Genomic DNA, 12,614 nt, shown 5'->3' with positions numbered 1-12,614 from the left:
TTTTATGTTGGTCAAAACTGTAGTTATTAATATTTTGATAATTATTTTTTCTAAACAGGCCCATCCAAGCTTAAAGGGTTCAAAGTGGCTAAATATTCAGCTGCTCGGGTGCAGTTGGGAAGGTCATTCCACCAGCGAGGAATGGTGAAAGTAAAAGTCTGGGAAAGCGATTTTGTGCCTCGAAATAGCACCACGAGGTTCTGCTCACCTGCTAATTGCAAGCATCTGGAGGGCACATAGGTTTGAAGTAGTGTGTGTGTAGATAGGGTGGTGCGGAGCCAGAGGATGTTCAATATACCAGCATCAAATCCTTGAACTTGATGCAAGCAACTATTGGCAGCCAGTGCAGTTCAATGTAGAGAGGTGTGACGTGTGCTCTCTATAGCCCGTTGAAGACTACATGGGCTATACTATAAAAGTTTAATGTCATATTGGAATATGAGGAGCAATTTTATAACAGTGGTTGAGCAACAATTATTCTCTAATAATCGACCTACAAGAGTTTGGTGCTGGATGGTTGAAAGTGTGCCTTAATATAACCTGCTATTCTTGATTGAACTGGTCTTAGAAAGAGGAAATAACCTCTTCTTAACTCAACTGCAATCATGACATCTGCAAGCATTGTATAAAGTTTTTTTGTGTGAGTGTTTTTGCTGGTTAAGACAACTGAAGAGATAAAGATGATTCAATTTAATAAACCAGATGTCCTCTGCAGCTTATAAAAATAGTTTTTAATTTCAACAGCTTAAGAAAAGGAATAGACTCAATCAGTTTTACTTGTAAGTAGAAAAGTAGCATGCACACCACCAGGTGCTAGAAAGTGATTTTGAAATTTTACACGAAATATTTAAATGCAACAACAGCAGGTAAGATAACTGTATGAATTTCATACAACACCTGTTTATTAGAGGTAAACTTTTGCAACACATGATATAGTGATGACATATGTACAAATGCATGCCATGTGCATTAAATGCATATCTAATGTCTTTGTTATATTGGTTTGTTTAGATGACTTTCAGTCCTCAGATCTGTGGTACAAGTAGCTGTCCTCTGTCTCTTCTGTGTAACCATTGTGAGAACCAAAATTCTCTTCTGGGCAGTAAATTCCAAGAGTTTGCTGCAGTTTCTGTTCCTGTTGACGTAATTCCATAGAGTCCACAAGATCATAGATGCTTGCAATAGACCACATTGGAGATGGGAACCATGCTTTTACATCCCCATCCTTACCCACCACCAGCATACTGAAGTAGTCCCTGTTTATCTTTAATTGATTTCTGAGACTCTCCACTACATCCTGTGAAAGCGTTTCCTTCTCTGGTTGACTTTTCCCTGCAGTTTAAAAGAGAAGGAAGGACATTGGGTCTCATTTACTAATAATTGTGTATACAAGCGTTATAACTTATGTATGCAGAAATTCAGCTGGAATCAGGTACATAATTTAAGTTTATAAACAATGTTTCATTATCACCATATATTACAGTATTTGTTATAAATTCTATGTGTATACTGCAGGAAATGGAGAGGAAGAAATTTTATGGTGAATCTCACCATTCAATGGAAAAAACTCCACTGTTCCTGAAGATGTTGATCCAACTCCCACAAGTTTCAACAAGGCAAAATGACGGATACCTGTCCATGTGGATTAGATTTAAAGCAAAAGTTGTAACTACACATACAGGGCCTTATTTTAAGACTGCTACATCTTAAGCGCATTGCTATGCAATATGTCATATGCGCAAAGTCAGTGGGCATGGCCATTCGTTTTTTTGTATTTTCGTACAGTGGTACACTCAAAGGTACACACATTATTTATTTTTGGACAGCGCAACGGACCAGGATATGATGACACATGGACAGGCTTCTGGTGTAAGTAAATAATACATCACAAATAACAAATAATATTTTATTTCAAATGTTAAAATATATTGTCTACTCACTTTCCTGCAAAAATAAAACACGCAGCTTTGTATTGAGCCAAGAGATCAGCGTGTGACGTTTCAATTTTCTGTTGGTCACGTGCTCTCTCAGCATACGGATTCGCAGATCAGAGTTCACCAAACTTGAACTCTTTTACGCAGCGGAGTACAACATTTCTTCACATGAGAGTGCGTTTCCGGTCTCCCGCATTCGGATACGTTTGAATGGGAGTGAATAGAGTGTGAAGTGTAGTGTGACCGCCCCTTTAGGCATTAATGGGCTGGCAAATAGTGTGCGCAAAGTGTGAATGGGTTTGGTCAAGTGCAATTAAATTCTGAGGTTCTTCTCCAGTTATTGCACCATCTGCATCCTATTATACGTATATTCCATTCCCTGTCAAGCAACGTTGATATAAATGAAGATAGCCCATTCATAAGAATTTGTTAGTGAAAATGGGCTGTATGCAATGCATTAAAAGAAAATAAATATGGACCATTTGTGTCTTACACTCTTTTGCGCTTTAACTACATCCTTGTTGAATGTCAGGCATATTTCTACAGTACCAGTGACACCCTTCTTATATGCACAAGGAAAATGTGGTGCTTGTCAGAACTAATCAGATGTAGACTTCGTTAAATTATAAAGTATGTAAGTGGGCTATAGTTAATCATATTGATCTACTGACACACAAATCATGGCTAGTATTATAAGTGATCGATAGCTCTTTGATATCATCTGCTGGTTGAATCCCCAAAACTGCAAATGCAAGAACTGAATTTAGACTAAGTTTAGCCAAGAAAAGACACGATTCTCAGACATCTTAGTGCAATGACTTATTTCTTAGGAAAATAGCAAAATAGCGCTATTTCATTTACATAGAATATACCCACAGTTTGCGTGTATATGCCATCAGAAAGCGCAGGCACTCCGACCTACGGCCACTTGTGCAGGCACGAAAATTGAGTTTAGAATTAGCACTCTCACGAAAATTGAAAAAGACTAGCTCCACGCTTAGCACAGTCTTGAAAATAGAGCCTATATATTTACTGTTGTTTATCTGATCATTTTCAAGGAAAGGAACTCTACAACATTCTACAGTTCAACCATTCCTCAGATGGACCTCAGAAAACATCATTCATACCCATCGGACACTCGTGTCCATTAAGTGCTTGAAGCTGCTGATGGAATGAGTAGTCATCTACAGTGGGTGCTGAGATAATTAGAAGTCTTCGTTTTGACATAAATCTGACAAAACACATACGAAAAAGGACATTTTCAGAACATCTGGAGTGATTTTTAGGAACACAGTTAAAGTCAAAAGCGCTCGTGGTGTTTACTTTATAAGCAAGTTCTCTTCCTGATTGTTTGTTTCGGTTCGAGAGCAGGGTGATGGAGCATTCCTCTCCTCTTCCTTCTCAGACTGATGTAAAGGAAAGCTGTCAATGTCATCCAGTAAAACCGCAGGAGCTGTTGGCTTGTTAAATACCTTGTTAAGCTAAAAAACAAAACAAAACACAAATATACTTTCGACTCAATAGTTAAAGTCACTGGGAATTAGTATGTTAGGATGTACAGTTTTAGAAAAAAAAATGTCCTTACATTAGGCCTCATGTCATAGTCAGTCAACACCATTGAGAAGTTTTTGGAGTCAAGCCCATATTCTCTGCGAATCTTCCTAATTAAGTCAGGGTTTCTGAACTTGTCTGACAGGGATGCTTGTAGAGGCTCAGCATCTATACCAAACAAAGGATTATGCATTTTACATTTCTGACAAGAAAATGCATGTCACTCAGTAGCGGTTCTAGCTTGTAGGGCGCCCTGGGTGAAACCCACTTCAACAAGCCCCCTAAAGTGGTTGACCTGGGGTGGGGGGGGGATTGTATGGCTCCTTGGGTGAAACATGGGGTGGTCTGTGTGGGTGCCTCGTGCCGCCCCCCACAAGATGCCACCCTGGGTAACTGCCCATATCGCACATGCCTAAATCTGCCACTGATGTCACTAACAACACTACATTAATGCAAAGGGTTCCAGAAAATGTTCTCAAGTTTCTCAAGTCAAGTGTGTGACTCTATGTTAAATGTAGAGATAGAGATGTGCAGACAGGGTCCTGACCACCCTTTCAGGATATATTTTGTTATAATGACCAGCTATATAGATTATCCCGATTATTACATGGCTACTTACCAAATAAATGATTAAATGAACAAGTTATGTTAGAAGAAAGAGACTGTGGAGTCTCATTATTCTGCTTATTACACCACTTGCCAAACAAGTAAATAAATGGACATGAAATATAGATTGGAATTGAAATTATTTCATTAGCTTGCTTGTAAAGATCGCAGAATGATACGAGAAGTAGAAAAGATTCCTCACAATACAAGATGTCTGGTAAAATATGACTTAATCACTGGATGTGCGGTCATTTCAGAAATATCAGACCGCTGGATGGTGCCCAATATGAAACGGGTATTCCCAAGCACTGTGAAATATACTGCTTTATTACCTCTTTGATAGTGTTGAATGTGAAGTGTAGGTCTGTGTTCTGAACCCAGAATGGACAGCACTGAGATCTTTCTCAGGGAAAAGTAACAGCTGTGTAGCTCATTATCATCTCTCTGTTTGATATACTGACTTGAGACATCACTTGGGGAAGATATCACCTGTGCAACCGAAACAAAAAAAAAACAAAACATTTTAATCACCATTTCATGCAGAGCTGCAAATGCTTAATACACAGGCACTTACAAGAAGTCTTTTTCTCCCTTTGAAGATTTGCATGAAGTCTTTAAGAGCTGCCTTTTCCTTATCATCTGCTTCTCGTTGTGACTTCCTCCTCCCTCCTTTCCCCTTTTTCTTCTTGCCATCCTTTCCTTTGCCTTTCTTTTTAGAGATTGAATAGTCAATGGTTTGTTCTCTGCTGAACTCCTCATTGACAGTGTGAAAATTAGATTTTGCACTACCGTCCGTTTGATCTGCTTCAGATGTGGTATGATGTTTTTTCACTTCTGTCTCTACCTCTCTGTGTCTATCACTCTCTGCAGTTTCCCATTGGTCATCATGCTTCAGCCTCTCATTTCCACTGGATCCAGATTTTGAACCTACTTTAGTTGATGGTTTGCTGTTGCTTGCACTGCCTGGTGTTTTATGAATAACGAAACGAGAGCGTCCACTCAAGATATCCTGAACTTTGTTTCTCAGGGTAGCTTTTTTGTCCAGAGGTTTCTTCTGTGTGGGGAAGATGGATGTGGAATTTGCCTGCCTCTGTGGGCTAAAGGTCCTTTGTTTGGTGGAACCCTGTTTCTTCACCACTAACCTCTTTTTGGTGATCTTACATTTAATGGGTAACCCCTTCCTTGCAGCCTTTTCCAACTTACGCACAGGCAGCTGATCAATGACCTCAAGGACGGCCTCAACATGCACCGGGTAAGGGAATCTCTCACTAATCCTCAGGTTCTTCTTAACAATCAGCATGGAAAAGGTCTGATGTTCCAGCTCCAGGTAATGGAGAAGTTTGGTCACCATTTCAGAGTCCATGGGTTCCAAAATGGCCTCTCCCTGCAAGGTAGTGCGCTGGATTTTTCCCTCCATCATGGCATTCTGAATAATAATGACAATGATGGTATCTCTCTCCGCCAATCGACAATTCAGTCCGTCAGACTCCTGAATCTGTTTCTCCATCATCCGAAGATAGTTGTCACTGTGTGATGGTGCGGTGATCACCCACAGGCGTTGTTTCCCCGCAAAATCATCCAAAAAGTCTGACCCAGATGGGACGCCAGATTCCCTGTCACGAGCCCCATTTGATGCAATATCCTCCTTTGGAGTTACAAGATCACCTTTGTTCTTATGTTGATGTTTTTTCTTGCCGCCTTTTGCAGACAGCACATGGCTGTTACTCCATGTTGCAATCAGAAGCAAGAGGATCCATAGACGAGACATCCCCAGAGTTGTAGTCACTCTCACTCAAAAGGAGGGAGACTTTAACCAAGAGTGAGAAGGCAGGGGGAGAAATTGCAGCTTCTGGTTCACATTAAAGATCAACTTTGTTACAGGAAACTCCTGGAATTTCTAAGCTTCAAAGCACTGAGCTGTATGGCATGCATAGCCTCATGACTTTCTGTGTGCATGGAGGCTGAACTTTTGCAAGAGAAGAATGCTAAGGGGAGGATGAAACCCAACCCTCTCCAATCTGCATGAGAGTTAAATGTGACAATCTCTGTTAACATTTAATTTCAGCTAGCCATTTCTGTAGTGGACAGTAATTATGATTTGCGAAGGATCTTTGACATTTAATCTTAACTGAAATTTTAATTGAAACTAAAATTTAAATTTTAAACATTTTAAAAAATTCCGCTTTTATGAAATTTGGCATTGTTCCTACAGGCAGCTCTAAGTCTAAACATTCAATCAAACCTTATCATGTCAAATTACTGCAATGAAGTATATGGCCTGAGAATGCTTTGAAAAGGTTAAATGAATATTGCAGTAAAAACCATGGGCCTGATCATCTGAAGCTCTTTTCAATGAACTTTTTTTTCCATATCAGTTACATTCATAGGTTTAAGTGGAGTGTTGTCTGCTGCCTCCCCCTGCTGGGTATGTTACAGCAGTAGGTATTTTCTACTTTTATAAACAACACTCAAAACAGATTTTGGTGAAATGCGGATGTTATCCAAATATGCTTCATTTAAAATAACAAAAATAAGAAAGTATAATTAAAAAAAAAAAAAAATTCTGTTATTTACATTATGTAATTGCATGCAGTGCATGTTTTATTAAAGTGATATGAATCAGGGCCCTAAGATGGATCCAGGCCCACTGATGAATGACGTGAGTCACAGGTTTTAGTATATTTAAAATAATAATAATAATAAACGACCTTGCTTTGCGGGCCACCTGGTGGCTCGGGGCCACTAAGCGGACGCTTATACTGATTATAGCTTGAAATGATCTTGATATGGGGTGCCTGGGTAGCTTATCGAGTATTGATGCTGACTACCACCCCTGGAGTTGCGAGCTCGAATCCAGGACATGCTGAGTGACTCCAGCCAGGTCTCCTAAGCAACCAAATTGGCCCGGTTGCTAGGGAGGGTAGAGTCACATGGGGTAACCTCCTCGTGGTCGCAATTAGTGGTTCTTGCTCTCAACGGGGCGCGTGGTAAGCTATGCGTGGATGGCGGAGAGTAGCATGAGCCTCCACGTGCTGTGAGTCTCTGCGTGTCATGCACAACGAGCCACGTGATAAGATGCGTGGATTGACGGTCTCAGAAGCGGAGGCAACTGAGACTTGTCCTCCGCTACCCGGATTGAGGTGAGTAACTAAGTAGTGGGAATTGGGCATTCCAAATTGGGAGAAAAGGGGAGAAAAAAAAGAAATGGTCTTGATATGAATGATCAAAAATAAAACAACTGGGTCACAGCTGGGACTTTTGTTTTTTCTCGCACACATACATTTTTTAATTGTAATATCCTTTCAAATGTTGTTTAATAGTTTCCACCAAAATACCAGTTAGCCTACTAGTGTTGTTTTTAATCTACAGTAAAACAGCGGTTACCTGGTATCAGCCACCACTGTTTTCAAAAATAAAAAAGATTCTTACACTGTTTGAAGGAGATCCCATATTAATATATTATGGTTTTACTGCAGTAACAGTAACGGTAGTTTTATGGTATTTTGGCGGGAATATTACCATGGGACAATTTTGATTTTGCAACGACAACTTCTCAATTCCACCAACACAATTTTATGTAAACAACAACAAACATTGTTTTATTCTGCGCCTGTGTTATACCTTTTAAAAAGCATATAAAGTAAACTAATCTGTTATAAATCTCGTTTACAAACGCCCACAGCACATGACTGATTTATATAAGTTGATTGACAGTCCAATGAAACCATAGAAACGATGCTCATAGAGGTGAATGCGAGTTCTTCCGGGTAGCGGCTTTGAGCTGCGCGTCCCCGCACTCAAAGGTCGCGCTCATTGATGATCTTTCTTGGTGAGGATTTCAATTGTTCATTATCGCTTTCCGCGACCTTGATAGTTGATGCTAAAAAAGTATTAGGATATGCATTGCTTAGGCTCCAAATTCAATTGACCGCTTGAAGTTATTGATTTCTGCTTAGCTATCAAGCTACTGTGTGTTTGTGTGTTATAAAAAGAACAGATGGAAATTAGTGCTTGCACCCGCCTTCCGACATCAAACCTGTCTTGTATCTTAAAAACAACCATGCAAACTCATGCTTTTGTTTTAGTATCGCATAAAAGATGTTAATGAGTGGGATCGACGTGTTTGAGCTGAAAGACATGAATGAAAATAGGTCAATATATTTATAAATACATGCGGAAATTCTGCGTCTCTTCTGCCATTGAGCTGTTTCAATGAATGACTTCTGCGTTGTCCAATAACAAACTACAGAAACAAAGACGAGGACCGTTATTTTTGTATTAGCATGCTTTATCACGGCATATGTTGCATATAGAAATCCTTCTAGCCTTGTTAATTGGGTGTGTAAATGTTAATACTTCTGATAGGAGGCTCATCTCAATCTACTTGTCTGCTGACGTGGTTCTGGATTTGGGTTGTAGATGGCACGATAATCCAAGAGTCTGACTGAACACATATAATTAAACCTGTGATTTAATCGTTTCCCTCGCCTTCATGGTAGTTGTACACAGCAAATGCTGTGCTTTGTGTGTGGGTTGTTAGTTTTACAATGGAAACTATCCAGTAGTCTTTTACTCACTGGTGTATACTGTTCATTGAAATGTGATGTTACCAAGTTGACTATTATTTAATGGTTTGTGTGTGTGTGTTTTTTTTTTCTTTTCTTCTTCTGTTTTCTTAACCTTTTCTATGATTCAGTATTTTCAGAATCCGTTCCTCAAAGACAATGTCTTAGGCCATAAACGACTTATAGCCCTGCTGTCTGAAAGCTACTGTGTGACCTGAACCGAGAGTAACCCATATCGTCTCTACATGAGATAGTCGGGGGCACCTTACCTAAACAAACACCATTCACTATACATTTCAGAGTTTACCTCTGCTTGTCCTTGACAGTTTAACCCACGTGGATCTGCTTTGTGTCGCCAAGCGCTCTGAACTTAAAGGAATATGCCCGGTTAAATATAAGCTCTATCAATGACATCTGTGTTATGCTGTCGATTACCACAAGAAATAATTTTAACTCGTATTTCAGTTTGTAAAACTGATGGGCTGGTTTGAGTATTTCTGTAACTGCTGATCTCGTGGGATTTTCACACAAAACAGTTTTAGAGTTTACTCAGAATGGTGCCAAAAACATCCAGTGAGCGGTAGTTCTGTGGACAGAAATGCCTTGTTGATGAGAAAGGTCAACAGAAAATGGCCAGACTGGCTCAAGCTGACAGAAATGCTACAGTAACTCGGATAACCACTCGGATAACAACAAATCCTATATCACGATATGAGTAATTTTATATCACGATAGCGATATATATCACAATATAGTTAATTCTTTCTGAAAAATCAATAAAATTGTATTTTTATTATATATATATATATATATATATATATATATATATATATATATATATATATATATATATTTGAATCAGTGAATCAAATACTTAATGAAGACTTGTTCATCTTGTATAATTTTCTCTTTATTTTGAACTTGACAAACATAGTCAAAGTAAAAAAATAAAAAGTAAATGCTACATTTCAGTCTGATGTGCACCAATTTTTTTTCTTTTTGTTGTTATGATTATTGCTATAACTTTCCTCAAGAAACTTATCTTCTCAAAGCAATGCAAAAAGTAAAATAACATATAAAAACATTATCCATAAATAAAACACTTAATTAGGCTCTTAGTGATTTTCGTAATCTATGTAAAGAAAATATATCTGAAGGAAATTATGCTATGGATGGTTTGTTTCCTGATATCAAACATCATTCAAACAGAATTTTAGAAAGGGTTTTGATGTGTATTTTAAAAACCCACATGACATTGAGAGAAACCAGAATGATTAGCGGGTGTGAGCGCGCGCACTTGCGTGTTTCAGACTGCGTGCGCAACGCTCGCACAAAACACAGCTGCGCATGTTTGGATGGGAGGCATATTTGGAGTGTGGGATGAATGTCATTGAATTTGCTTTGACAGTGGCTCAAGCGAAATTTCATGCCGCAGGAGCGTTCTGGACAAGCGTTTTATCTAATGACGTGCAGCTGTCAGTGATAAACTGCATCTCATTATTTCTATCAGTCTCACGTGAAGCCCTGACCACTGATATATAGGCGCACATGGATATATCGACATACACAATGTACAAACCTTTCAAATCGCTGTTTTCTGCTCGGTATCACGTTTTCTAAAGCCAAACCAATTCCACACCACAAAGGATACACTTTTTCCTTCATAATCTCCTCTCATCTTCTCATTCAAATGCATTTGAGGGACGCGCTATCGCTCTGCCTTCCTCCATTTATCCGACAGAGAGTGTATTGCGTGTGTGTTTTGTGCTGTACACATTTCTCGTGTGACAGTTTTGCGTTACCGCGATAGACCATAATCCAAAATGTATAGTGATTGGCAAATTTCTACTAGTTTATCATGTCTACCAGTATATCTCCCACCCCTACATCTCAGAATGCACAACATACTGAACCTTAAGGTGGATGGGTTACAACAGCAGAAGACCACGTTGGGTTCCACTTCTGTCAGCCAAGAACAGAAAACTGAGGCTGCAGTGGGCCTACCATTTGTATACCTGGAATTTGTATTCCAGATTTGTCAGACCAGGCGATTGTTTTTCCAATTGTCTACTGTCCAGTTTTGGTGAGCCTGTGCCCACTGCAGCCTCAGTTTCCTGTTCTAAGCTGACAGTAGTGGGACCCGGAGGGGTCTTCTGCTGCTGTAGCCCATCCACATCAATGTTCAACTTGGTGTTTGTTCAGAAATGCTTTTCTGTATAGCACTGTTGTAACACGTGTTTATTTGGGTTACTAACACCTTCCTGTCAGCTTGGACCAGTCTGTCCATTCTCCTCTGACCTCTGTCATTAACAAGCCGTTTTTGCCCACAGAACTGCCGCTCGCTGGATGTTTTTTGTTTTTTTGCCCCTCTTTACACTCTAGAGACTGATGTGCGTGAAAATCCCAGGAGATCAGCAGTTACAGAAATACTCAAACCAGCCCGTCTGGCACCAACAGTCATGCCATGGTCCAAATCTTTCTCCATTCTGATGGTTGATGTGAACATTAACTGAAGCTCCTGACCCATATTTGCATGATTTTATACATTGCACTGCTGCCACTCGATTGGCTGATTAGATGATCGCATTAATAAGTAGATGTAATAAAGTGAACGGTGAGTGTATGTGCACGTGCCGAATGCATATGTAGAAAAAAATATTTTTTTTTTATCATTTTAAATGCATAAATATGAATTCATTTATTTTTGTGCCAGGAGATTACAGCACTTTTCTCTACACATGCACGTGTGTGTGTGTGTGTGTGTGTGTGTGTTTTTATACATGTGTGAGTGAATGTTTCGTAAATGTGTGTCACCTTGGTAAGGAGTTTAGGGTGGGTGAACAGCTAAGCTACAGAGTGGAGCATTCTGGGATAGGTCAGTGGGCTCACAGCACTTTTTGTTTTTTCTCTTTCCCTCACATGTAGGAGGAGGGTCGTTCCGACTGCACAGCTCCTCCTTGTGTCTCCAATGGCGAGTCTTCTGCGTGTTGTAGCCAGCAGCTGTTCCAGCCCCCTGTTCTCCGGGGTGACTTGTGCTAAGCTACCGAGCATCCGGACAGTGAAGACACCATGCGTGCGATTCTTTAGGACCCACCAAGCCCTCGCTCGCCTTGCTAGCCCAGGTAACAGCTGGAATATCATTCGTAACATTGCATACTGAATTTTTTTAAAACATGTTCTATTTCAGATGTTAAAAGGTTTTAGAGCAACTTAAGACAGAGTCCTTAAAAAGGACTTTAAAAGTGCCCTATCTTGTTTGTTTGATATTCAGTCACCATATGCTGCACTGTACAAAAATATAAGTCCTTTTAAAGACCTTAAGTAGGGTTTACCCTTGCTTATGCATTAACGTTGTTTGTCTTACGTCAGCAGATTTTGTTTTACTGTTAAAAAAATGCAAATTAAAGATTCCTCAACTTCTCTCCCTTCTCTTCTCCTAATATTTCTGAAGCAGTTAGTGTATACATAGACTTCCAAGGTCATTATGTTCCATGCCTGTTTCCCTCCCCCTGCTTGTTCCGCCCCTATTACCTGCATTGAATGTCCCGGTATATGAATGAGCTGTAGTGACCTGTGTAGCGTGCTTGCTGCCTGTATACAGTGAGTCTTGCATTGGAGACCAGCCATAAATGGCAGACATTTTTTGAGAGGGAGAATGGTAATGACAGCTGGGACGGGCTACTTTTGGCACAGTATCAGCTGAGGCAGGAGCCAGGATTGTGACACAGATCGTGCTGTAGAGTGGCTGGTTGGAATCAGACATATGCCTATGGTGGCTGCCAGTGGTCAGTGTGGGCTTCATATTTTCTTTTTCAGTTTCCTTTTACCTATGGGAATTTTCATGGTCCTGAAATTTCATGTTACGAAACAGTCACTTGTTCTCAACAGTAAAAACATTAACTGCCTCGAAGTATGCTAGAATGCAGGGCTGCTCTTAAAGTTGTTTTAATCAAACTCT

At 39.8% G+C, this 12,614-nt stretch overlaps 2 protein-coding genes across 3 annotated transcripts in view; one reads left to right on the top strand and one right to left on the bottom strand.

Moving 5' to 3' along the window:
* Window positions 1-717: 717 nt before the first annotated feature.
* Window positions 718-6,270, bottom strand: LOC127428876 (coiled-coil domain-containing protein 80-like). Its single transcript, XM_051677541.1, has 7 exons — window positions 4,666-6,270; window positions 4,424-4,580; window positions 3,520-3,653; window positions 3,258-3,415; window positions 3,062-3,165; window positions 1,552-1,632; window positions 718-1,332 (listed from the first exon to the last, which is right to left on the bottom strand). The coding sequence occupies exons 1-7, from the start codon at window positions 5,857-5,859 to the stop codon at window positions 1,019-1,021; spliced, it is 2,142 nt and encodes a 713-aa protein (XP_051533501.1). The 5' UTR covers window positions 5,860-6,270; the 3' UTR covers window positions 718-1,018.
* A 1,573-nt stretch (window positions 6,271-7,843) lies between these two features.
* Window positions 7,844-12,614, top strand: part of LOC127428866 (NAD(P) transhydrogenase, mitochondrial-like) — a 57,356-nt gene continuing 52,585 nt past the window's right edge. Inside the window, exons 1-2 of one of the 2 annotated variants that reach the window (XM_051677514.1) lie at window positions 7,844-7,920; window positions 11,582-11,778. In XM_051677514.1, the coding sequence (XP_051533474.1) occupies window positions 11,625-11,778 (154 nt within the window). In that variant the 5' untranslated portion in view covers window positions 7,844-7,920; window positions 11,582-11,624. Of the gene's footprint in view, window positions 7,921-11,024; window positions 11,271-11,581; window positions 11,779-12,614 lie in introns of those variants that run through there. The other variant, XM_051677512.1, reaches the window with a different exon arrangement.

This window comes from Myxocyprinus asiaticus, chromosome 38 (assembly GCF_019703515.2).
Source record: "Myxocyprinus asiaticus isolate MX2 ecotype Aquarium Trade chromosome 38, UBuf_Myxa_2, whole genome shotgun sequence".
Taxonomy (NCBI): Eukaryota; Metazoa; Chordata; class Actinopteri; order Cypriniformes; family Catostomidae; genus Myxocyprinus; species Myxocyprinus asiaticus.
The sequence above is the reverse complement of the archived record's forward strand: the minus strand, read 5'-3'. Positions and strand labels throughout refer to the sequence as shown.

Bases quoted from the DNA above. Each gene is read 5' to 3' on its own strand.
- LOC127428876 (XM_051677541.1), bottom strand. From the start codon at position 5,859: ATGTCTCGTCTATGGATCCTCTTGCTTCTGATTGCAACATGGAGTAAC. The intron at 3,166-3,257 runs GTAAACACCACG...GTGTTTTGTCAG, and splicing joins GAAGAGAACTTGCTTATAAA to ATTTATGTCAAAACGAAGAC. The intron at 1,633-3,061 runs GTATGAATGATG...CCACATGGACAG, and splicing joins TGGACACGAGTGTCCGATGG to GTATCCGTCATTTTGCCTTG.